At 45.5% G+C, this 23,322-nt stretch overlaps 2 protein-coding genes across 4 annotated transcripts in view; both read right to left on the bottom strand.

Moving 5' to 3' along the window:
• LOC311350681 (NLR family CARD domain-containing protein 3-like) overlaps positions 1–23,322 on the bottom strand; it is a 240,816-nt gene that overhangs the window by 176,188 nt on the left and 41,306 nt on the right. The window lies entirely within an intron of this gene.
• On the bottom strand, positions 9,888–11,423 carry LOC311350703 (protein NLRC3-like; the record flags this gene model as incomplete). Its single annotated transcript, XM_084470770.1, has 1 exon — positions 9,888–11,423. The coding sequence occupies exon 1, from the start codon at positions 11,406–11,408 to the stop codon at positions 9,888–9,890; it is 1,521 nt and encodes a 506-aa protein (XP_084326896.1). The 5' UTR covers positions 11,409–11,423.

Raw genomic sequence — 23,322 nt, 5'->3', positions numbered from 1 at the left:
TGAACCAACCAGTTGGACCAGTTCCCCTCCCAGTTTAAACTGCTGTCACACTAACCTCTTATTGGCTGCTGTTCCATGTAGATGATGTAGATAATAGAAACACGTGACCTAGAGAAGGCCTCTCCTGTGCTCCAGGTGATCAGTACAATCTCACAAAGATCAAATCCTCACCTCACGTCTTCTTCCTCATACCAAACCTGTGGCGGCCGCGCCTCCATTCATACCATCACTCTGTTGATCTCAAACACAGCGAGACGGTGGCTGACCTTCACCTTAATGAGTTTTCATTGGAAAAGCATTTTAAACACAGAAGGTTAAAACAGTACAGGTTTATACTGGTTTAGATCTCAGCTTCTTCACAGTTTCTGCTCAATTTTAAGAGTAAGAAAGGAAAAAACTGGACATAAAAGAATAGAAATGTAATAAATAAATAAATAAATGATGATGTTAAATTATCATAATTATTATTATAATAACTGAATGTATTCAATAATGTGATAAAGGGTCCATAAGGGTGGCAGGTCCATGTTGTCTGATTCCTATGTGCTGGTCTGTATCTTAAGGCTGGAGTCGGTTTCTCCCTGATGAAGATGTGTCTCATGGTGTCAGTCGGTCGTTAGGGCGGTTCCAGCAGCAGCTATTTCCTGGTGAGGCCTTCTTCTGACTGGCAGCCAAACTCATTGACATAACACATACCTCCTCTCGTTAGGAACGGTTTGGTTGGCATCAAGAGGTGCCAGTAACACGCCCTCTTGTGATGTCACAGTCTCCTCCCTCCTACTAGACGTTTTGTAGGTGTTGAGAGACGGTGACATCACCAGAGGGCGTGTCATTGGAGGACGTACATCCTCTTTTCAACGCTACCTCACTGTCACTTTAATGCACTGCAGAATGTATGCCAATGTGTGTGTGGGGGTGTGGGAGGGTAGAGGGGGTTTCTGTGTATAGCTGGACGTTGTATTGTTTTGTATTGTTTTATATTCTTTTTACAACTATTTATTTCATAAAGCACCAAGAGGACTGCCATCCAATGTCATTGTGTCCTGTGCAATGACAACAAAGAATTATATTATTCAATCGTTATTAGGTGGCTACATAAAAACTACAACCTAAGATGGCTGCCGCACAAGAAGGATCCGGAATGACGGCGTTGTGTTTTTAAGAGTGAAACTACAACATCCAGGATGTGTTGGTATAAAGAAGAGACACAATTCAACAAGGAACAGTGACACACAAATATATAAACATCACATCCACAGGGTTGCCAACTTTTGGTTTTTGGCCGGAGTGAGACTCTGCTACTGGTCCAACTCTTTAACCAGTAGGCCACGGACGCATTAACTGTTTTAGAGACAGTGTTTTGGGGCTTTGTTCTTGGCCCCACAATAAATTAATTTGTGAATCTGTGCGTGATGTAGTGACATCAACTGCCCCCCATTAGGATTAATATAACGCGTTGATGATTTCCCAATCTAAAGAACTAGAGGTTTGATGTCTATATCTCACATTTTATCATTCCATTATCAGGCTTTACTAGGAGAAAGGCCGTACGTTGACCGTTGTGTGTTTGTCTCCCCCTAGCGGTCACTGTTGGAACGCAGCCCCCAAAAAACACATCGGTCTCTAAAACAGTGAATGCGTGCATTTGTCTCCTGGTTTCTCCTGTTGTCCCGTGTTATCCACCCCGTTGTCTCATAGTAATATGTCATGTGTCACCGGTTGTGTTTGTCCGCAGACTTGTGTGGTTGTCTGCGACGAGGGAAGGACGACCCAGAGACACAGGACCTGCTCTCACTCTGGTCCTCTTTATTCTGGTACAACATGACGACGCACACGTTGTGTCAACAGTGTGCGACTGAAATCATGAGTGTTCATGAGACCCCAGCTTAGAGATTTATCTTCTTCTCTATTTTTGACTGATAGAAAAATACATTACTTACATTACCGGCCCCGCTCCGGCCCCGCTCCGGCCCCCCCGGCCCCGCTCCGGCCCCGCTCCGGCCCCGCTCCGGCTCCGCTCCGGCTCCGGCCCCCCGGCTCCGGCCCCGGCTCCCCGGCCCCGCTCCGGCCCCGGCCCTGGCCCCCCGGCCCCGCTCCGGCTCCGCTCCGGCTCCGGCCCCGGCCCCCCGGCCCCGGCTCCGGCCCCCCGGCCCCGCTCCGGCTCCGCTCCGGCTCCGGCCCCGGCCCCCCGGCCCCGGCTCCGGCCCCCCGGCCCCCCAGGCCCCGCTCCGGCTCCGGCCCCCCGGCCCCCCAGGCCCCGCTCCGGCTCCCCGGCCCCGCTCCGGCTCCGGCCCCGCTCCGGCCCCCCAGGCCCCGCTCCGGCCCCCCGGCCCCGCTCCGGCTCCGGCCCCGCTCCGGCCCCCCGGCCCCCCGGCCCCGCTCCGGCCCCGGCCCCCCGGCCCCGCTCCGGCCCCGCTCCGGCTCCCCGTCCCCGCTCCGGCCCCGGCCCCCCGGCCCCGCTCCGGCCCCCCGGCCCCGCTCCGGCCCCGGCCCTGGCCCCCCGGCCCCGCTCCCCGCTCCGGCAGAAACACTACCATCTAGTGGCCATACTCGGTTATAGCACCAACTTTATTTTATTTCTGTTTAAAAAACGACATACAAACATCATTCATTTAAACATGATTATTTGTTTTTGTAGCTTGAACAATAAATTACTCTTTAAAAAAACACATTTAATACACTATCTATCCAGATTCATAACCCCAGTACATTTAATACACTATCTATCCAGATTCATAACCTCAGTACATTTAATACACTATCTATCCTGATCCATGACCCTGCTTGTTTCAGTCAAGTTAAGGACTGTTTAAATCATCATCATGAATCTAATCAACATCAACATAATATAAAGCGACATGATTGTGTTTGTACAAGAATAATAAAGTGTTTGATACAAATATACTACAGAATTTACCAATAAAGCGATCACTAAAGATAGAAATGTAATAATTACTGATAACTGAGCGATTTATTGAGCATCACTGAAAACACACCTTTTTAAAATAGCTTTCATCATCAAACTCTCCTCATCTGAACAATTAATCTTTCTAACTGTAGAGGAAGCTCAATGCATACTACTTTTAATAACTGTAGAGGAAGCCAAAGATATGATATTGAGGATAATGAATTCCCTATTGCACAAAAAAAAGTTTTGGAGTAAAAAGAAACAACAGAACGTGTGTGTGTGTGTGTGTGTGTGTGTGTCAGTACAAATGACTCAGAGAGAATGAGGTACTACCCTCTAAAAACCCAAACCCAGGGAGGAGGTCCTCCTGGGTGAAGGAGGTCCTGAAGGTGTGGATGTGTGTCAGTGTGTCTGAGGACCCTCCTCCACCTGGGGACACTCTGTAGAAGGACAGAGTGCCAGCAGGCCGGTCCAGATACACTCCTACTCTGTTAGAGCCAGCGGGGGGGAGACGGATGGCTGTGTCTATATTGTTGTGCCCGGCAGAGTAACGGTCATCAAAACAATAAAGAAACCAGGACTTGTTGTTCCCTCCAAACTTGCTGTCATCACCCACTCCTCTCCTTGTGATTCCTCTGTATGTCACTCCTATTATAACACCTCCTTCCCTCTCTACCTCCCAGTAACAGCGACCAGTCAGGACCTCTCTTCCCAACACCTGGAACCAGCGGTCAAATCTCTCTGGGTGATCAGGATACGGCCGCCGCTCTTTATCCCGCGTCACCTTTCTGTTGTCCTCAGACAGAGAGAGGTCTCTGCAGACTGTGTTTGGGTCCAGTGTGAGTTCACAGGCATCTGAGGGGAGAACAAGACACCGTTACCAGGGCCGGTTCTACACTGAATTGTGCCCTAGGAGAGACTCCGCCCGAGCGCCCGCCCCCCCGCGATCGGGATGGGGGGGACGGTGGGGGGCGATCACAGGGTTGTTGACGGGGGGGGGGGGGGGCGATCAGGATTGTTGACGGGGGGATTGTTGACGGGGGGGGGGGCCTTTTGCTTCTCAAAGGAAAGCTAGCGTCCATATGAGAGAAAATAATAACTGATGACCACAAAGCACTGCACACACACACACACACACACACACACACACACACACACACACACACACACACACACACACACACACACACACACACACACACACACACAGTCCCACACATCCAAGCAACTCATAGGAACGAGGTCTTAAAGAGGACATATTATGGTGTTTTCTCAACAAGTAAACATAGCATATGAGTTCAGGAAAACATGTTTTTGAAGCTGTTTGCTGGAAATAGCTTCTGGGAAACAAAATCTCTCCTAGCGCTATTCCCCTCTGTTTCAGTCCCTTCACAATGTGCTGTTTCTGGTGTCTGTAGCCTTCATGCAAATGAGCTGCTGCCCATTGACCAATCAGCTGTCAGAGTGAACCACAGCATGGAGGAGAAGTGATTGTTGCCGTTTGTGGTCCAGGTCTACAAAATCGTATCTATGCTCTGATTGGAGGGGGGTGGGGAAGTGGGTGGTAATATGAAAATTTACCCCCCCCCCCCTCCTGCGTAGGAGGGGGCGCTGAAACTGACTCGCTCGTTTGGTAACTGTAGGCGGGGTACTTTCAGAAATGCATATCTCACTCAAAAAAGCATGTACAGACTTATTTCAAAGTTTGTATGCGTGTGGCAGCACCAGAGACCCAAAACAACAGCCCAAATCCCAGGAAAAGTGTTGTTTTCATAATATGTCCCCTTTAACACACTCACTGTTAGAGTAGCACTACTAATAACATGCGGTATGGTAGCGTTTAAATGGCGGCTATTGTGACACGGTTTCAGTATCGGTATACCGTACTGCGACACTATGAGGGGCTGTTCCGTTATTATAGGGCAGACTAAAGGGCTCTTTATGGTTCCACGTCGACGCAACGACCCCGCAGACGCTTCCACGCAGTCCTGAACCTTTCTGGTCCTGCGTCGGGTTTTAGTGAGCGGACCAATCACAGCCCTTGCGGCTGCGTCGCCTCGACGGAAGGTTACAATTTTTGGGAGGCGCACGTCAGGCCCTCGCGGTGGACGCAAGGAGGGTCCGCAAGGACGTGAGGGGTCTGTCACCCCCTTGCGTTGCGTGAACGTGGGACCATAACCAGCCCTTAACAGTCCTCCGCTCTCTGTTCCCTACGGGCTGCTTGTTCCCGCCGCTGTCCTGATTGTGGGCGGGGCATCGGATATTGTCGTTATTATTATATCCTACCTTATCTCCTAAACAATGTAAGACCTTCCTTGTGTTTCCCTGAATGAAAAGCACTCGGGGCGTCCTGTCTGGGCCTTAGATCTACTAAAGCACTGGTCCTGTCTGGGCCTTAGATCTACTAAAGCACTGGTCCTGTCTGGGCCTTAGATCTACTAAAGCACTGGTCCTGTCTGGGCCTTAGATCTACTAAAGCACTGGTCCTGTCTGGGCCTTAGATCTACTAAAGCACTGGTCCTGTCTGGGCCTTAGATCTACTAAAGCACTGGTCCTGTCTGGGCCTTAGATCTACTAAAGCACTGGTCCTGTCTGGGCCTTAGATCTACTAAAGCACTGGTCCTGTCTGGGCCTTAGATCTACTAAAGCACTGGTCCTGTCTGGGCCTTAGATCTACTAAAGCACTGGTCCTGTCTGGGCCTTAGATCTACTAAAGCACTGGTCCTGTCTGGGCCTTAGATCTACTAAAGCTGGTTGGCTGAAGGCTATACAGTCTTCTAGTTCTGCTCGTAGCTGATAGGCCGATGTGACTCAATCAGAACAAAGACCCAGACCGCGCTGAGGAAACAGGCGGAGCTGGGATGGGGGGGGGGGGGGGGCGGGGGGTCCTCACTGGGCGGCCCTCACACGTAGCATCGGAGCTCTGGGGGTCACACGGGGGTCAAACTCACACACGTTTCAGCCCTCGTACGGCTGGCTGCTCACAGTGAATATTTCTTAATACTGCGTAACATTCACTAAGAAGCAAATATCAAACGAGAACGAAATATAGATTATTGTAGAATATAATTATTATACATCAACAGTTTGATGAAGGTGATGTCCACCATCATCTTCATTCCCAGGATGATTTGACTGAACCGACGTCACCTCCTGCTGTGTGGATGGACTTTCCATCTCTATAGTTAGTGTGTGTTGAGATGAATCAAACTAAACAGACACTTACACTTCATTAGAGCTGGTTTCATCCTCCGCTCTCCACCGTGCTCCACACTGGGGAGACAAAGAGAGAGCAGCATGTTGTCTTTAGACAGTGAAACATTATTCACATGTTAACAAAGAGAGAGCAGCATGTTGTCTTTAGACAGGGAAACATTATTCACATGTTAACAAAGAGAGAGCAGCATGTGTCTTTAGACAGGGAAACATTATTCACATGTTAACAAAGAGAGAGCAGCATGTTGTCTTTAGACAGGGAAACATTATTCACATGTTAACAAAGAGAGAGCAGCATGTTGTCTTTAGACAGGGAAACATTATTCACATGTTAACAAAGAGAGAGCAGCATGTTGTCTTTAGACAGGGAAACATTATTCACATGTTAACAAAGAGAGAGCAGCATGATGTCTTTAGACAGGGAAACATTATTCACATGTTAACAAAGAGAGAGCAGCATGTTGTCTTTAGACAGGGAAACATTATTCACATGTTAACAAAGAGAGAGCAGCATGTTGTCTTTAGACAGGGAAACATTATTCACATGTTAACAAAGAGAGAGCAGCATGTTGTCTTTAGACAGGGAAACATTATTCACATGTTAACAAAGAGAGAGCAGCATGTTGTCTTTAGACAGGGAAACATTATTCACATGTTAACAAAGAGAGAGCAGCATGTTGTCTTTAGACAGGGAAACATTATTCACATGTTAACAAAGAGAGAGCAGCATGTTGTCTTTAGACAAGGAAACATTATTCACATGTTAACAAAGAGAGAGCAGCATGTTGTCTTTAGACAGTGAAACATTATTCACATGTTAACAAAGAGAGCAGCATGTTGTCTTTAGACAGGGAAACATTATTCACATGTTAACAGAGAGAGAGCAGCATGTTGTCTTTAGACAGGGAAACATTATTCACATGTTAACAGAGAGAGAGCAGCATGTTGTCTTTAGACAGGGAAACATTATTCACATGTTAACAAAGAGAGAGCAGCATGTTGTCTTTAGACAGGGAAACATTATTCACATGTTAACAAAGAGAGAGCAGCATGTTGTCTTTAGACAGGGAAACATTATTCACATGTTAACAAAGAGAGAGCAGCATGTTGTCTTTAGACAGGGAAACATTATTCACATGTTAACAAAGAGAGAGCAGCATGTTGTCTTTAGACAGGGAAACATTATTCACATGTTAACAAAGAGAGAGCAGCATGTTGTCTTTAGACAGGGAAACATTATTCACATGTTAACAAAGAGAGAGCAGCATGATGTCTTTAGACAGGGAAACATTATTCACATGTTAACAAAGAGAGAGCAGCATGTTGTCTTTAGACAGGGAAACATTATTCACATGTTAACAAAGAGAGAGCAGCATGTTGTCTTTAGACAGGGAAACATTATTCACATGTTAACAAAGAGAGAGCAGCATGTTGTCTTTAGACAGGGAAACATTATTCACATGTTAACAAAGAGAGAGCAGCATGTTGTCTTTAGACAGGGAAACATTATTCACATGTTAACAAAGAGAGAGCAGCATGTTGTCTTTAGACAGGGAAACATTATTCACATGTTAACAAAGAGAGAGCAGCATGTTGTCTTTAGACAAGGAAACATTATTCACATGTTAACAAAGAGAGAGCAGCATGTTGTCTTTAGACAGTGAAACATTATTCACATGTTAACAAAGAGAGCAGCATGTTGTCTTTAGACAGGGAAACATTATTCACATGTTAACAGAGAGAGAGCAGCATGTTGTCTTTAGACAGGGAAACATTATTCACATGTTAACAGAGAGAGAGCAGCATGTTGTCTTTAGACAGGGAAACATTATTCACATGTTAACAAAGAGAGAGCAGCATGTTGTCTTTAGACAGGGAAACATTATTCACATGTTAACAAAGAGAGAGCAGCATGTTGTCTTTAGACAGGGAAAGGCCCAGCTCCAGGCTAACTCATCGTCAAACCAGCAGGGTTTGACGTCAGCTGACTCTGACATCAGCCACTCAAAAAAGGGATTCACAGTGTGCTGCACTGACTGCACTGATCATGAATGTTATTTAATGAGTCATCTGAATCCTAATCTTCTGTCTCATCACTTTCTACTCAACATGACTTGCAGCTGCGTTTTGAAACCACTTCATCCAGTAGCTGGTTGAATCCTTGTAGGAGACATTGTCCCTGAGTGGTGAGCTGTCCTCTCCATACCTGAGAGTGTCCAGTCTCCAGCGTGGATCCTCCAGTCCAGCAGAGAGCAGCTCAGCTCCAAAGTCTCCTGGGTGATTGTAGCTCAGGTCCAGCTCTCTCAGATGGGAGGGGTTGGAGCTCAGAGCTGAGGCCAGATAAAAACAGCCTTCCTTTGTGAGCAGGCAGCCAGACAACCTGCACACACACACACACACACACACACACACACACACACACACACACACACACACACACACACACACACACACACACACACACACACACACACACACACACACACACACATAAACCAACTTAACTTAAGTTAAATCAGTGTGTAGAACCAGGATGTGTTTTGTCAACAGGGGTACAGCCCAATTCAAACGTATTGGACATGAGTCAACAGTTTTACCGTCCAGCACCGTTCACAAACTTTTTCTGAATAAAAAAATGTAAAAGTATGCTGTGTAATAAACATACCCTATACCCAGGGTGCAAACTACAGAGGACAGAGAAGTCCGGACGAAGTAGTGACGTGTAATGAAAACAGGGAACGTACTGACACGTGGACCAGAGAAGGTCCTCTGGTTAGTAATGGAGGGGTAAATCAGAGAATCAGATGATCCTGAAACTCATTATTTATCACAACAGCCGACAGGTGTGCCTTCTTATTACTACCTCTACCTATTCATGGTTTTCATACAATATTATTCACACACCAATATTTACACAACAAATAGCAGATACTGTTTATAGTGTAGTGGGTTATGTGTGGAAATCAGGGAATCCTCCACCATGGACATGGTAACACATGGACCCAATAATTCACACCCTACTGACACCATCATTAACACGTTGAATAATGCTATTATTATGTCAACCACAAAGAAATGTGTCATATTATTCCTAAGAAATGTGTTCATTTTTACTTTCATGGATGCAAATAAAGGTTTGAGTGAAATTGACCTGAGAGTTTCCAGTGTACAGTGTGGACTCTCCAGTCCAGCAGAGAGCAGCTTCACTCCTAAATCCTGCAGATCATTGTTACTCAGGTCCAGCTCTCTCAGACTAGAGGAGTTGGAGCTGAGAACTGAGGCCAGAGCGTCACAGCATCTCTCTGACAGATGACAGCCATTCAGCCTTCACACAAAATAAACAGACAGGAACATGTTACTCTTCAGAACCGATAACAACCAACTTCATTACAGTTAAGCTTTCATAAAAAAATAAAATACATTTGCAGCATAACTAACCTAACTATGTCACTATATACTTATGTTATTAGTGTGTATATTTGTTATGTGTGCAACTACAGATGTTATTTGTAAAGTACTATGAGTTTATGTTCTAGTATTATTTGTTTTATTTTATTGTATTACAGGTTATAAATACACCTGCAAAGATGTTGCGTATATCATTGTAACATTTATATTGTAGTATTATGTATATTGTGTTTTGTCTTTTGTAATACATGTTATTTGTGAACCTACAGAAATGTTTTGTATGTTATTATCATGTTTACATTCTAGTATTATGTATATTGTGTTGTGAGTATTGTAATACATGTTTTTAGTGAACCTACAGAGATGTTTTGGAGGCTTTGACCACTGGCAGCAGCCTCAGAAGACTCTCCTCTGAAGCAGAGTATTTCTTCAGGTCAAACACTTCCAGCTCCTCTTCTGATGACAGTAAGGTGAAGACCAGAGCTGACCACTGAGCAGGAGAGAGAGATTCTCTGGAGAGACTTCCTGATGCCAGGTACTGTTGGATCTCCTCCACTAGAGAACGGTTGTTCATCTCATTCAGACAGTAGAACAGATTGATGCTTCTCTCTGGAGAGAGATCTTCACTTATCTTCTCCTTGATGTAAGACACTGTATTCTGATTGGTCTGTGAGCTACTTCCTGTCTGTCCCAGCAGGCCTCGTAGGATAATTTGATTGGTCTGCAGAGAGAGGCCCAGGAGGAAGCGGAGGAACAAGTCCAGGTGTCCGTTCTCACTCTGTAAGGCCTTGTCCACAGCACTCTGATAGAAGAGATCAGATTTATTTTTTAAAAAATAAGACCACCAGGTTATTTTTTCTTCTGAGAGCAGATTAACACCAGTCTCGATGAAAGTCAGGAAGACATAAAGGGCAGCCAGAAACTCCTGGAGGCTCAGATGGACAAAGCAGAACACCTTGTCCTGGTACAGCCCACACTCCTCTTTAAAGATCTGGGTGACCACTCCTGTGTACTCTGAGGCTGCTCTGATATTGATGCCACACTCTGCCAGGTCTGACTCGTAGAAGATCAGGTTGCCTTTCTCCAGCTGGTTAAAAGCCAGTTTTCCCAGAGAAACAATGATCTCCCTGCTCTCTGAACTCCAGTGTGGATCTGTTTCAGGTCTCCCATGATACTTCCTGTCCCCCTGTAAGGACTGAACCCTCAGGAAGTGGCTGTACATCTGAGTCATGGTCTTGGGCACTGCTTCTGCTCTCTGGGTTGTTTTGAAGAAGTCCTCCAGAACTGTACCAGTGATCCAACAGAAGACTGGGATGTGACACATGATGTGGAGGCTTCGTGATGTCTTGATGTGGGAGATGATTTTGCTGGCCAGCTCCTCGTCTCTGAATCTCTTCCGGAAGTACTCATCCTTCTGTGGGTTGGTGAACCCTCTCACCTCTGTCACCATGTCAACACACTCAGCAGGGATCTGATTGGCTGCCGCAGGGCGTGTGGTTATCCAGATGCGAGCAGATGGAAGCAGGTTGCCCCTGATGAGGTTTGTCAGCAGCACGTCCACCGAGGTGGACTCTGTGACATCAGTCCAGATCAGGTTGTTCTGGAAGGCCAGAGGAAGTCGACACTCATCCAGACCATCCAAGATGAAGACAACTTGGAACCGGTCGAATCTGCAGATTCCTGCTTCTTTGGTCTCAATAAAGAAGTGATGAAGAAGTTCCACCAAGCTAAACTTTTTATCTCTTAGTAAATTCAGCTCTCTGAAAGTGATTGGAAATGTGAAGTGTATGTCGTCGTTGGTTTTGCCTTCAGCCCAGTCCAGAGTGAACTTGTGTGTTAAGATGGTTTTACCAATGCCGGCCACTCCAGTTGTCATTATTGTCCTTGGTTGATCTTTTCCAGGTAAGGGTTTAAAGATGTCTTGACATCTGACTGGTGTTTCCTCCCTGGCTGGTCTCCTGGAAGCTGTTTCAATCAGTCTGACCTCATGTTCCTTGTTGACCTCTCCACTGCCTCTCTGTGTGATGTAGAGCTCTGTGTAGATATCATTCAGAGGTCTTGACTCTCCTGCTTTAGCGATTCCCTCAAACACACACTGGGTCTTCTCCTTCAGATGAGACTTGATTTTATGTTGGCACTCATTAGCAATCATTTCTAAATTAAAAAACAAAAGAAGAATGTATGTTTATAAATAGTACAGCTCTTTAAAAAAATAATAATAATCTCTTACTGCTCTGTTTTAAAATAAGACAAACTTTCTAATCTGTTTTCAAAATAAGAGTATCTTACTGCTCTTCAGTGAGTCGGCCAGCTCCTCCAGCTTCAACTCCTTCATGCAGAGCAGTGTGATGTCTAGCACTCCCTCTCTGGCGCGCCTCCTCTGCTCCTTTTCCTCTCCATCCTCCTCCTCCTCCTCCTCCTCCCTCTGGCTCTCTGAGCATTGTGGGTAATCTGGGTAGAGAACCCTCCAGAGCTTCTCCACCTCCTTGTCTAGAAAAGCGTGTGCGTTCTCCTTGATCCGCTGGAACAGAACAAACATCAATGAGAACTTTACTGTGAACTAACTGAGGACATCAGAAGTGTCTGTCCTGGATTCACGTCCTGCTGGTTTGAAGAGGGAAGCCTGGAGACTGTTAGCTCCAGACTGTTGGCTCCAGACTGTTGGCTCCAGACTGTTGGCTCCAGACTGTTAGCTCCAGACTGTTATCTCCAGACTGTTAGCTCCAGGAGAGATGTTGGTCACATGTCATTCATGACTGAACTCAGTGTTGCACATTTACACACCTTCAACTTTGTGTGCTGCTGCTGTACAGACGGACCACTGGGAATCTTTGACCTCCTCTGGAGTCTGTGGAGAACACACACACACACACACACACACACACACACACACACACACACACACACACACACACACACACACACACACACACACACACACACACACACACACACACACACACACACACACAATCAATACTCTCAGGAGATCTGACGGTGAGGAGGGAACATTAAGACAAGACATCTTAAGCCATTCTTAGGCCCGGTTTAAAAAGAGCTTTGGGGTAGAGGGATGACGATGGAAGGCTTCAGATTTGGACCAGTTTACTTTGCATCCTGAAAATGACGAGAATTAATAAATTAATTTAAAATGAGATGTGAGTTTACAGGTGGGTTCTGAGACTAGTGCAAGAAGATCATCTGCAAATAACATTCCCTCTTGTTCCATCGCCCACTTGAATACCTACATTGTGATCCTTACAGATAGCTACAGCCAGCAGCGCAACAAGAAAGGCTGATAACGGATCTCCTTGTTTAAGACCTTCTTCATGTCAAAGGAGAAGAGATCATACAGTTTGTAAGCCACTGGGTTAATGAATGTTGGGCTGAATCCAATGTTTTAAAAGCTGTAAACAAACTAAGCTGTTCTCTTCTAGATAAACAACAACAACCGTCTGTGATTCAGGACTCAGGATGTTTGTCTGATGTATTTAATAATCTGACAGATCCTTACCTTGGCTCAGTAGACTGATTTCTGTCTCCAAACCTGACAGGTTGTTCCATAGAGCTGTCACTCTTCATGGAGACACAGCTGGGTCCAGGGGAGTCTGCTCTCTCCGGCTGGACTCTTCTAGATATTTTTAGATTCAAATGATTTATTGCTTTTCAAGTTATTACATTGTAGAGATACAATAAAAGTAGTTTAGGGCATGAAGTAGTCATATCTAAAGCTAAACGCTGGATATAATGGGTTCATGATCTGGAACCGTCCTTCTGGCTGTGTGTTCATGTGTAAATAGGTTCTCCTCTCCCCTCCATGGAGCATTCTAGTAGAGGAAGGTTCTCAGGAGGCCAGCTGGCCTAAGGAAGAGTTCCATGTAGAGTCTGGGCTGCAGACCCAGCCCTTCACCCCCTGACTTTAGTTTAGGATCCTGGATGGCAGCCTCCATTGATTAGGCCTGTCCTTGGTATGCCCTGCTACTGCAGCTTTACATTTTATGGCTTGAACTTTCCGGTTAGTTTTTTGTTTTTTTTCAAAACAAATTAATTCAGATGACCTGTTTTCAAAATATAATATTTCAGTTTTATGAATTCAATGGCTTTACATTTTTTTAAAGAATGGGAGTAATGTTCTTCCATAGTTGAACCAGAACCCTGCCTGTGAATGGAGGTAGTTTAGGGTTTAACCAGAACCCTGCCTGTGAATGGAGGTAGTTTAGGGTTTAACCAGAACCCTGCCTGTGAATGGAGGTAGTTTAGGGTTTGACCAGAACCCTGCCTGTGAATGGAGGTAGTTTAGGCGAGGGCCGAGCCGCCTGCTGAAGGCCTCGTGGGTTCCACCTGGGGCCTCTCTAACGCTCTATCAAGCTGGTGCCTGATGCTCCCAGGCGCTCTTGTGTCCCTGCTGTTAGCTGTGTTTTGTTAACTGTCTGTGCTTTGCTGCCCCTGTGGCCGTTGGTCACTTATTCTGCTGCATTCTGTGTTTCTACCTGTTGCCTTGTTTGGCCTTCTGGGTTAAAGGTTTGTTTAAGCTTTGGCCTGGTCTGTAGGAAGCTGCTAGGGCCAGTGGCCTTTCATTGGTGCCACATTTTCTCCTGTTTTGGTTGAGCTAGGGAGCTAGGCTTACCTACTGTATTTCCTTTGAGCTGTTAGATTATTTTTGAAGGTAAGTCTCACGTTATTTTGGCCCAGGCTCACCCTGATGGTAAACACCTGACCTACTTCAGGCGGGATAGGTTTTCAATAAACCCTTTGTTTACTTGTGAAACCCTGTGTCTGTACTATTTGAGTTAGCTTCATGTGGCCCCCTCTATCCCCTTTAAACCTGCTACATTGTGATCCTTACAGATAGCTACAGCCAGCGATCTTAACAAGAAAGGCTGGTAACGGATCTCCTTGTTTAAGACCTTCATGTCAAAGGAGAAGACATCATACAGTTTGAGCCACTGGGTTAATGTTGGGCTGAATCCAATGTTTTTAAAAGCTGTAAACAAACAAAGCCGTTCTCTTCTAGATAAACAACAACAACCATCTGTGATTCAGGACTCAGGATGTTTGTCTGATGTATTTAATAATCTGACAGATCCTTACCTTGGCTCAGTAGGCTGATTTCCATCTCCAAACCTTGCAGGTTGTACCATAGAGCTGTCACTCTTCATGGAGACACAGCTGGGTCCAGGGGAGTCTGCTCTCTGCTGCTGGACTCTTCTACATATTTTTAGATTCAAATGATTTATTGCTTTTCAAGTTATTACATTGTAGAGTTACAATAAAAGTAGTTTAGGACATAAAGTAGTCATATCTAAAGCTAAACGCTGGATATAATGGATTCATGAGCTGGAACCGTCCTTCTGGCTGTGTGTTCATGTGTAAATAGGTTCTCCTCTCCCCTCCATGGAGCGTTCTAGTAGAGGAAGGTTCTCAGGAGGCCAGCTGGCCTAAGGAAGAGTTCCATGTAGAGTCTGGGCTGCAGACCCAGCCCTCCACCCCCTGACTTTAGTTTAGGATCCTGGAGGCAGTCTCCATTGATTAGGCCTGTCCTTGGTATGCCCTGCTACTGCAGCTTTACATTTTATGGCTTGAACTTTCCGGTTAGTTTTTTGACCAGTTGAATATGAGTAATGAATATCTTATTTTGAATATCTGCAAATACAATTTTTGCATCTGAATTAGTAAACATTGCACTTTTTTTTAATTTGAAGTCGGATTTCAAAACAAATTAATTCAGATGACCTGTTTTCAAAATATAATATTTAAGTTTTATGAATTCAATGGCTTTACATTTTTTTTTAAAGAATGGTAGTAATGTTCTTCCATAGTTGAACCAGAACCCTGCCTGTGAATGGAGGTAGTTTAGGGTTTAACCAGAACACTGCCTGTGAATGGAGGTAGTTTAGGGTTTAACCAGAACCCTGCCTGTGAATGGAGGTAGTTTAGGGTTTAAGCAGAACCCTGCCTGTGAATGGAGGTAGTTTAGGGTTTAAGCAGAACCCTGCCTGTGAATGGAGGTAGTTTAGGGTTTAACCAGAACCCTGCCTGTGAATGGAGGTAGTTTAGGGTTTAACCAGAACCCTGCCTGTGAATGGAGGTAGTTTAGGGTTTAACCAGAACCCTGCCTGTGAATGGAGGTAGTTTAGGGTTTAAGCAGAACCCTGCCTGTGAATGGAGGTAGTTTAGGGGTTAACCAGAACCCTGCCTGTGAATGGAGGTAGTTTAGGGTTTAACCAGAACCCTGCCTGTGAATGGAGGTAGTTTAGGCGAGGGCCGAGCCGCCTGCTGAAGGCCTCGTGGGTTCCACCTGGGGCCTCTCTAACGCTCTATCAAGCTGGTGCCTGATGCTCCCAGGCGCTCTTGTGTCCCTGCTGTTAGCTGTGTTTTGTTAACTGTCTGTGCTTTGCTGCCCCTGTGGCCGTTGGTCACTTATTCTGCTGCATTCTGTGTTTCTACCTGTTGCCTTGTTTGGCCTTCTGGGTTAAAGGTTGGTTTAAGCTTTGGCCCGGTCTGTAGGAAGCTGCTAGGGCCAGTGGCCTTTCATTGGTGCCACATTTTCTCCTGTTTTGGTTGAGCTAGGGAGCTAGGCTTACCTACTGTATTTCCTTTGAGCTGTTAGATTATTTTTGAAGCTAACTCTCATGTTCTTATTTTGGCCCAGGCTCTCCCTGATGGTAAACACCTGACCTACTTCAGGCGGGATAGGTTTGCAATAAACCCTTTGTTTACTTGTGAAACCCTGTGTCTGTACTATTTGAGTTAGCTTCATGTGGCCCCCTCTATCCCCTTCAAACCTGCTACATTGTGATCCTTACAGATAGCTACAGCCAGCGATCTTAACAAGAAAGTCTGATAAGGGATCTCCTTGTTTAAGACCTTCTTCATGTCAAAGGAGAAGAGATCATACAGTTTGTCAGCCACTGGGTTAATGAATGTTGGGCTGAATCCAATGTTTTTAAAAGCTGTAAACAAACTAAGCCGTTCTCTTCTAGATAAACAACAACAACCATCTGTGATTCAGGACTCAGGATGTTTGTCTGATGTATTTAATAATCTGACAGATCCTTACCTTGGCTCAGTAGGCTGATTTCCGTCTTCAAACTTGATAGGTTGTTCCATAGAGTGGTCACTCTTCATGGAGACACCGCTGGGTCCAGGGGAGTCTGCTCTCTCTGGTTGGACTCTTCTAGATATTTTTAGATTCAAATGATTTATTGCTTTTCAAGTTATTACATTGTAGAGATACAATAAAAGTAGTTTAGGGCATGAATTAGTCATATCTAAAGCTAAACGCTGGATATAATGGATTCATGAGCTGGAACCGTCCTTCTGGCTGTGTGTTCATGTGTAAATAGGTTCTCCTCTCCCCTCCATGGAGTGGTCTAGTAGAGGAAGGTTCTCAGGAGGCCAGCTGGCCTAAGGAAGAGTTCCATGTAGAGTCTGGGCTGCAGACCCAGCCCTCCACCCCCTGACTTTAGTTTACATCCCAACACGACCAGTGGCTCATCAACCTGCTGCTGGGCTGCTAGATGGTAAAGTGTGGAGGGGTCCTCTGATGTATACAGTCCAGTGGAGGAGGGACTCTCCTGACCCAGGATGGTTCTGGAGGGTAGAAACAGCCTTCCAGAACATTGGAACATTGTTCTCTCCCAGAAGATATGACCTAGTGTGCCAACGTTCCGGTGCAGTAGCTCAGGAAGTACAGCGATCCCGGCTCCTCCTAGCGGAGTGTGGAGGTGTCCCTGAGCGAGACGCCTCACCCTGACTGCTCACCAGCTGGCTGTCGCCCTGCGTGGTCGACTCCGCCGTCGGTGTGTGAATGTGTGCATGAATGGATGAATGTTGGCAATAATTGTAAGCTTTAGCGAAAGCGCTTTGAGTGGCCACTGGTTAAAAAAAGCGCAGTATAAATGCAGTCCATTTACCATTTATAATCTGTGCAGAGTTTACCGCCGGCCACTAGGGGGCAGCATTGGGTTAAAGACCGCTGACCGGCTCAGTTAGGAGTCGCCTTATTGTGTTTGCCAGCATTACAGACGTTCCTGTTACGGAGGTTGAATATTAAGCTGTTAACATAATTCATAAGTTCCTGCTGATATTTATGTTAGACATGTGCATGTAGGAATTACTGGCTGTAGCTTATGTTGTTATTTTGTGTATTGCTGTAGGGCTTCTTCATATTTGTCATTAAATAAGTAATCTGACATCGAGGAGTGTATTCCTTCAATCTGGTGGCACCTCCAACAATCAAGGGGTCTAACAACCTGCTCCATCTAGCTTGGACCGCTCCAGTACACATGATTTAGGGTTTTAAACTGACTTCTCTTCACATGTTATTACCATTATTGAGAATTCTGAGCCACTCAGACTAATGATGGAGTCATGATGTATCACTGCTGAGCTCTGAGATGGACAACAGTCACAGACAGAGAGATCCTCTTCTTACCTCCCAGCTTGGCTCTGGCGGCCATGTTCCCCAGACAGAGTGGTCTCAGAGGTAGGACCCCCCTCCTCTCTCTCCTCTCTCTCCTCATCCATAGTAGACCGGAGACCTGGACACAAACACAACTACAGATTGTTTCTCTGGTCATTCAGCGTTTGGTTATTCCCTGCTTTTCTAGAACCTTCTTATTGCTGCTCATTGCTGTTCATTGCTGCTCTCTGTCTCAACGAGGGGAAAGACGTGGAGACGCTGCCCAGTGTTTACTACAAACCACTGATAACTTTATCACTCACACAGAACGTCTCAGGGCTTCAAGTGCGTCTGCAGGGGAACCAGAAGACAGATACGCTCACTATGAGGAAATCCTCCTCTGAGGTTTTCTGTCCTGTTGAACCAGTCTGACTGACGACCTAAACGGACCTCATGACGTTTAGACCACACCCACACCCCCAGATCTGGCCCTCTTCCTCACGCACAATGACAATAATGAGAATAGTACAATTAAAATGATCATTATGATATTAATAGTAATAATAACAACAATAATAACTCAAAATGGACTGCATTTATATAGCACATTTTTTGTAACCAGTGGCCCAAAGCGCTTTACAATATTGCCTGACATTCACCCATTCATACACACATTCACACACCGACGGCGGCGTCAGCCATGCAAGGCGACAGCCAGCTCGTCAGGAGCAGTTAGGGTGAGGTGTCTTGCTCAAGGACACCTCGACACTCAGCTAGGAGGATCGAGCCAGCAACCTTGCTGTTACCAGCCAACCCGCTCTACCCCCTGAGCTAATGCCGCCCCAATTGTATTTGTAATTGTAATACATATAACAATACAATTTCAACAAAATACTTAAATAATAATAATAATAATAATAATAAATAATAAATCTCATTATGATTATTTTACAAGTAGCAATAGTATTAATGATATTAAACATAATAATATTAAAATCCTTATTTTATGAATAGTTTGAATAAAGATGAATACAGTTTTCATGGCAATAAATGTCGAGATATGAACCAATTAATTAACAATGTGAGAAGTGTCAAGTAGACCAAAGTTTACAAAGCAATAACATTACATTACATTATGTTTTCATAAATATAACCTATGAATTATGATATGACGGAGCGTGGTGACTACAGTACCTCGTCTTCTCCCTGCTGTGATGAAGAGCTCAGCACCAAACCGTCCAACACAACAACAAGGAAAGAATGATGTGAACCAACCAGTTGGACCAGTTCCCCTCCCAGTTTAAACTCCTGTCACATTAACCTCTTATAGGCTGCTGTTCCCTGACTTCACTCAGTGATGAAGAATAACCACTTTATTGAAATATGAACGATGGACAGAGCTGTGATGTCTAGAAGCTCAGAGAAATACAAAGAGACACTTGATGGTTCAAACAGCAGGTAGAGACACTCTGATGCATCGCCTCACACGTCCTCCTCAGTTAGAGAAAATAAATACCAGGAATTCGTGAACACTTTACCATACATTAATGAAACATTCATTAACATTAGTGAATGCAGTAATAACCAGTATTATACACTATCAGCATGGGAAACTTAATACAGTTAACATGTGTATTTAGTTCACAGGGACACTGTTAGTAAACATGAACACCATTATGAAATGATTACTATTCATTAACTGTTAATGCTTATGACTGCATTAACTAATGTAAATTCATGGTTAATGTTTTATTATTAAGGTATTTAATGTATTAATGTACCTTATTGTAAAGTGTTCCCATGATTTCCATGAAGAGAGAAATGTAGATAAAGTAGAGAATAGAAACACGTGACCTAGAGAAGGCCTCTCCTGTGTTCCAGGTGATCAGTACAATCTCACAAAGATCTAATCCTCACCTCACGTCTTCTTCCTCATACCAAACCTGTGGCGGCCGCGCCTCCATTCATACCATCACTCTGTTGATCTCAAACACAGCGAGACGGTGGCTGACCTGAAGCATTTTAAACACAGAAGGTTAAAACAGTACAGGTTTATACCGGTTTAGTTATCTTCTTCACTGTTTCTGCTCATTATTAAGAGTAAGAAAGGAAAAGACTAGACATAAAAGATAAATGTAATAAATAAGTGATAATGTCGAATGTTCATATCCGGTCTGCTCTGGTAGGGGTGAAGTTCCACTGATTATTAACTGAACGTATTCAATAATGTGATAAAGGGTCCATAAGGGTGGCAGGTCCGTGCTGTCTGATTCCTATGTGCTGGTCTGTATCTTAAGGCTGGAGTCGGTTTCTCCCTGATGAAGATGTGTCTCATGTTGTCAGTCGGTCGTTAGGGCGGTTCCAGCAGCAGCTATTTCCTGGTGAGGCCTTCTCCTGACTGGCAGCCAAACTCATTGACATAACACATACCTCCTCTCGTTAGGAACGGTTTGGTTGGCATCAAGAGGTGCCAGTAACACGCCCTCTTGTGATGTCACAGTCTCCTCCCTCCTACTAGACGTTTTGTAGGTGTTGAGAGACGGTGACATCACCAGAGGGCGTGTCATTGGAGGACGTACATCCTCTTTTCAACGCTACCTCACTGTCACTTTAATGCACTGCAGAATGTATGCCAATGTGTGTGTGGGGGTGTGGGAGGGTAGAGGGGGTTTCTGTGTATAGCTGGACGTTGTATTGTTTTGTATTGTTTTATATTCTTTTTACAACTATTTATTTCATAAAGCACCAAGAGGACTGCCATCCAATGTCATTGTGTCCTGTGCAATGACAACAAAGAATTATATTATTCAATCGTTATTAGGTGGCTACATAAAAACTACAACCTAAGATGGCTGCCGCACAAGAAGGATCCGGAATGACGGCGTTGTGTTTTTAAGAGTGAAACTACAACATCCAGGATGTGTTGGTATAAAGAAGAGACACAATTCAACAAGGAACAGTGACACACAAATATATAAACATCACATCCACAGGGTTGCCAACTTTTGGTTTTTGGCCGGAGTGAGACTCTGCTACTGGTCCAACTCTTTAACCAGTAGGCCACGGACGCATTAACTGTTTTAGAGACAGTGTTTTGGGGCTTTGTTCTTGGCCCCACAATAAATTAATTTGTGAATCTGTGCGTGATGTAGTGACATCAACTGCCCCCCATTAGGATTAATATAACGCGTTGATGATTTCCCAATCTAAAGAACTAGAGGTTTGATGTCTATATCTCACATTTTATCATTCCATTAGCAGGCTTTACTAGGAGAAAGGCCGTATGTTGACCGTTGTGTGTTTGTCTCCCCCTAGCGGTCACTGTTGGAACGCAGCCCCCAAAAACACATCGGTCTCTAAAACAGTGAATGCGTGCATTTGTCTCCTGGTTTCTCCCGTTGTCCCGTGTTATCCACCCCGTTGTCTCATAGTAATATGTCATGTGTCACCGGTTGTGTTTGTCCGCAGACTTGTGTGGTTGTCTACGACGAGGGAAGGACGACCCAGAGACACAGGACCTGCTCTCACTCTGGTCCTCTTTATTCTGGTACAACATGACGACGCACACGTTGTGTCAACAGTGTGCGACTGAAATCATGAGTGTTCATGAGACCCCCAGCTTAGATAGATTTATCTTCTTCTCTATTTTTGACTGATAGAAAAATACATTCCTACGTACATTCTCCATCAAACATGTGATGGTATAGTGGTGAATTACAGGTCATTTCCAACATGTTTAACGAGGCCTACCTGGTACACAACGGTGACACTCACAGCGTGTCTGTTTTCTTTGCGGGAATCATTTCTACGTTTCAGATGCAGGAGTGAGGCTGAAGACAGCGAGGCCGACTCAGAGCAGGGTTCACGCTGTGGGTCCAGCGCTCTGCACAGAGGCTGCTGAGCGCTGACAGAGGGCTGACGTCTGAACACCGAGCTGGAGTCTGGGATGGGACCCCATGAGGGACGGGGACACAAGGGTTCAGCCCCCTGGCCGCGCACAGACCCCCTGTTGAGGGGGAGCCCGCCTCCAGACCAGGACTAGGACCAGACCAGGAGGAGGACCAGACCAGGAGGAGGACCGGACCAGGAGGAGGACCAGACCAGGAGGAGGACCAGACCAGGAGGACCAGACCAGGACCAGACCAGGAGGAGGACCAGACCAGGAGGAGGACCAGGAGGACCAGACCAGGAGGACCAGACCAGGAGGAGGACTAGACCAGGAGGAGGACCAGACCAGGAGGAGGACCAGGAGGAGGACCAGACCAGGAGGAGGACCAGACCAGGAGGAGGACCAGGAGGAGGACCAGACCAGGAGGAGGACCGGACCAGGAGGAGGACCAGACCTCCAGGACCTCCAGACCTCCTCCGCCGAGCTGGTGTATGGCCATCAAACAATCAGCATAGCATAGCACCTTCCCCCCAGCCACAAAATGAGACTCCCCTTAAATAAGCCAATCAGTCCCAGGTGGACTAATTGGGCCATACCAATAAAAAGGGGAACTTCCCTGGCCAAGGCACCTTCTGCCCCATAGTGCTCCAGAAGTCCAAATACCACATTAAATATGATGTGAGGGGAGAGACAGTGAGAAAGGATTTTCACATTCTCACATGACCGTATGACCGACTGTATGACAGTATGACCAACTGTATGACTGACAGTATGAAGTAGGGCCAGCCACTGCCAGTTCCGGGGGAGTTCCTCCCAGAGGCCGCGTCCCCCTGCTGCGGCCTCCGGCCCCGGCTCCGCTCCGGCTCCAGCCGGATTATATTATATTATATTATTTACTAACATAAATAATATAATATAATATAATAATATTATATATATTATTATATAATAATATATATATAATAATAACACTAAAAACACGTGGATAAAGGATAAAAAGTGCTAAAATAAGTGCCAAGGTAAGAAAATAAATAAATAAATAAATAAATAGGTAAGTAAAATGGAAGGAATAAAAATAGGGACGAGAGGCCTCCAACAGAATTTGGAACTTGTAAAACTGGAGGCCTAAATAAAATCATGGTAAAAAAGAACACACAGTAATAAAAACATGCAACATTTTAAAACGCACACTGTGGACCCGGTGCCATGCAGGGAGCCCCAAGGAGGAGTCCCGGGTTCTCCCAGCGCCCCCAGCAGCGGCCCGGCGCGGTCCCTACTCCCTGACGTTCAGGCCCAAGGGGGTAAGTGTTTTTAGTTTGGCTATCCATCTACGCTCCACCGCCGTCCTCTGTCTGTCCGACCAGCACGCCTTCATCTCCAGCCCAGTGATGAATGATGAGGTAATGGGGTGTGTTTGGAAATGTTCCACCAGTCTAGTGTTGGATGTACCTCTGTGTATGTTATAGAAATGTTGTTTGAGTCGAGTGAGTATTGTGT

This window comes from Micromesistius poutassou, assembly GCF_964030765.1.
Source record: "Micromesistius poutassou genome assembly, chromosome: 7".
NCBI classification, from domain to species: Eukaryota; Metazoa; Chordata; class Actinopteri; order Gadiformes; family Gadidae; genus Micromesistius; species Micromesistius poutassou.
Note: the sequence above shows the minus strand (reverse complement) of the source record. Positions and strands in the feature narration are given on the sequence as shown.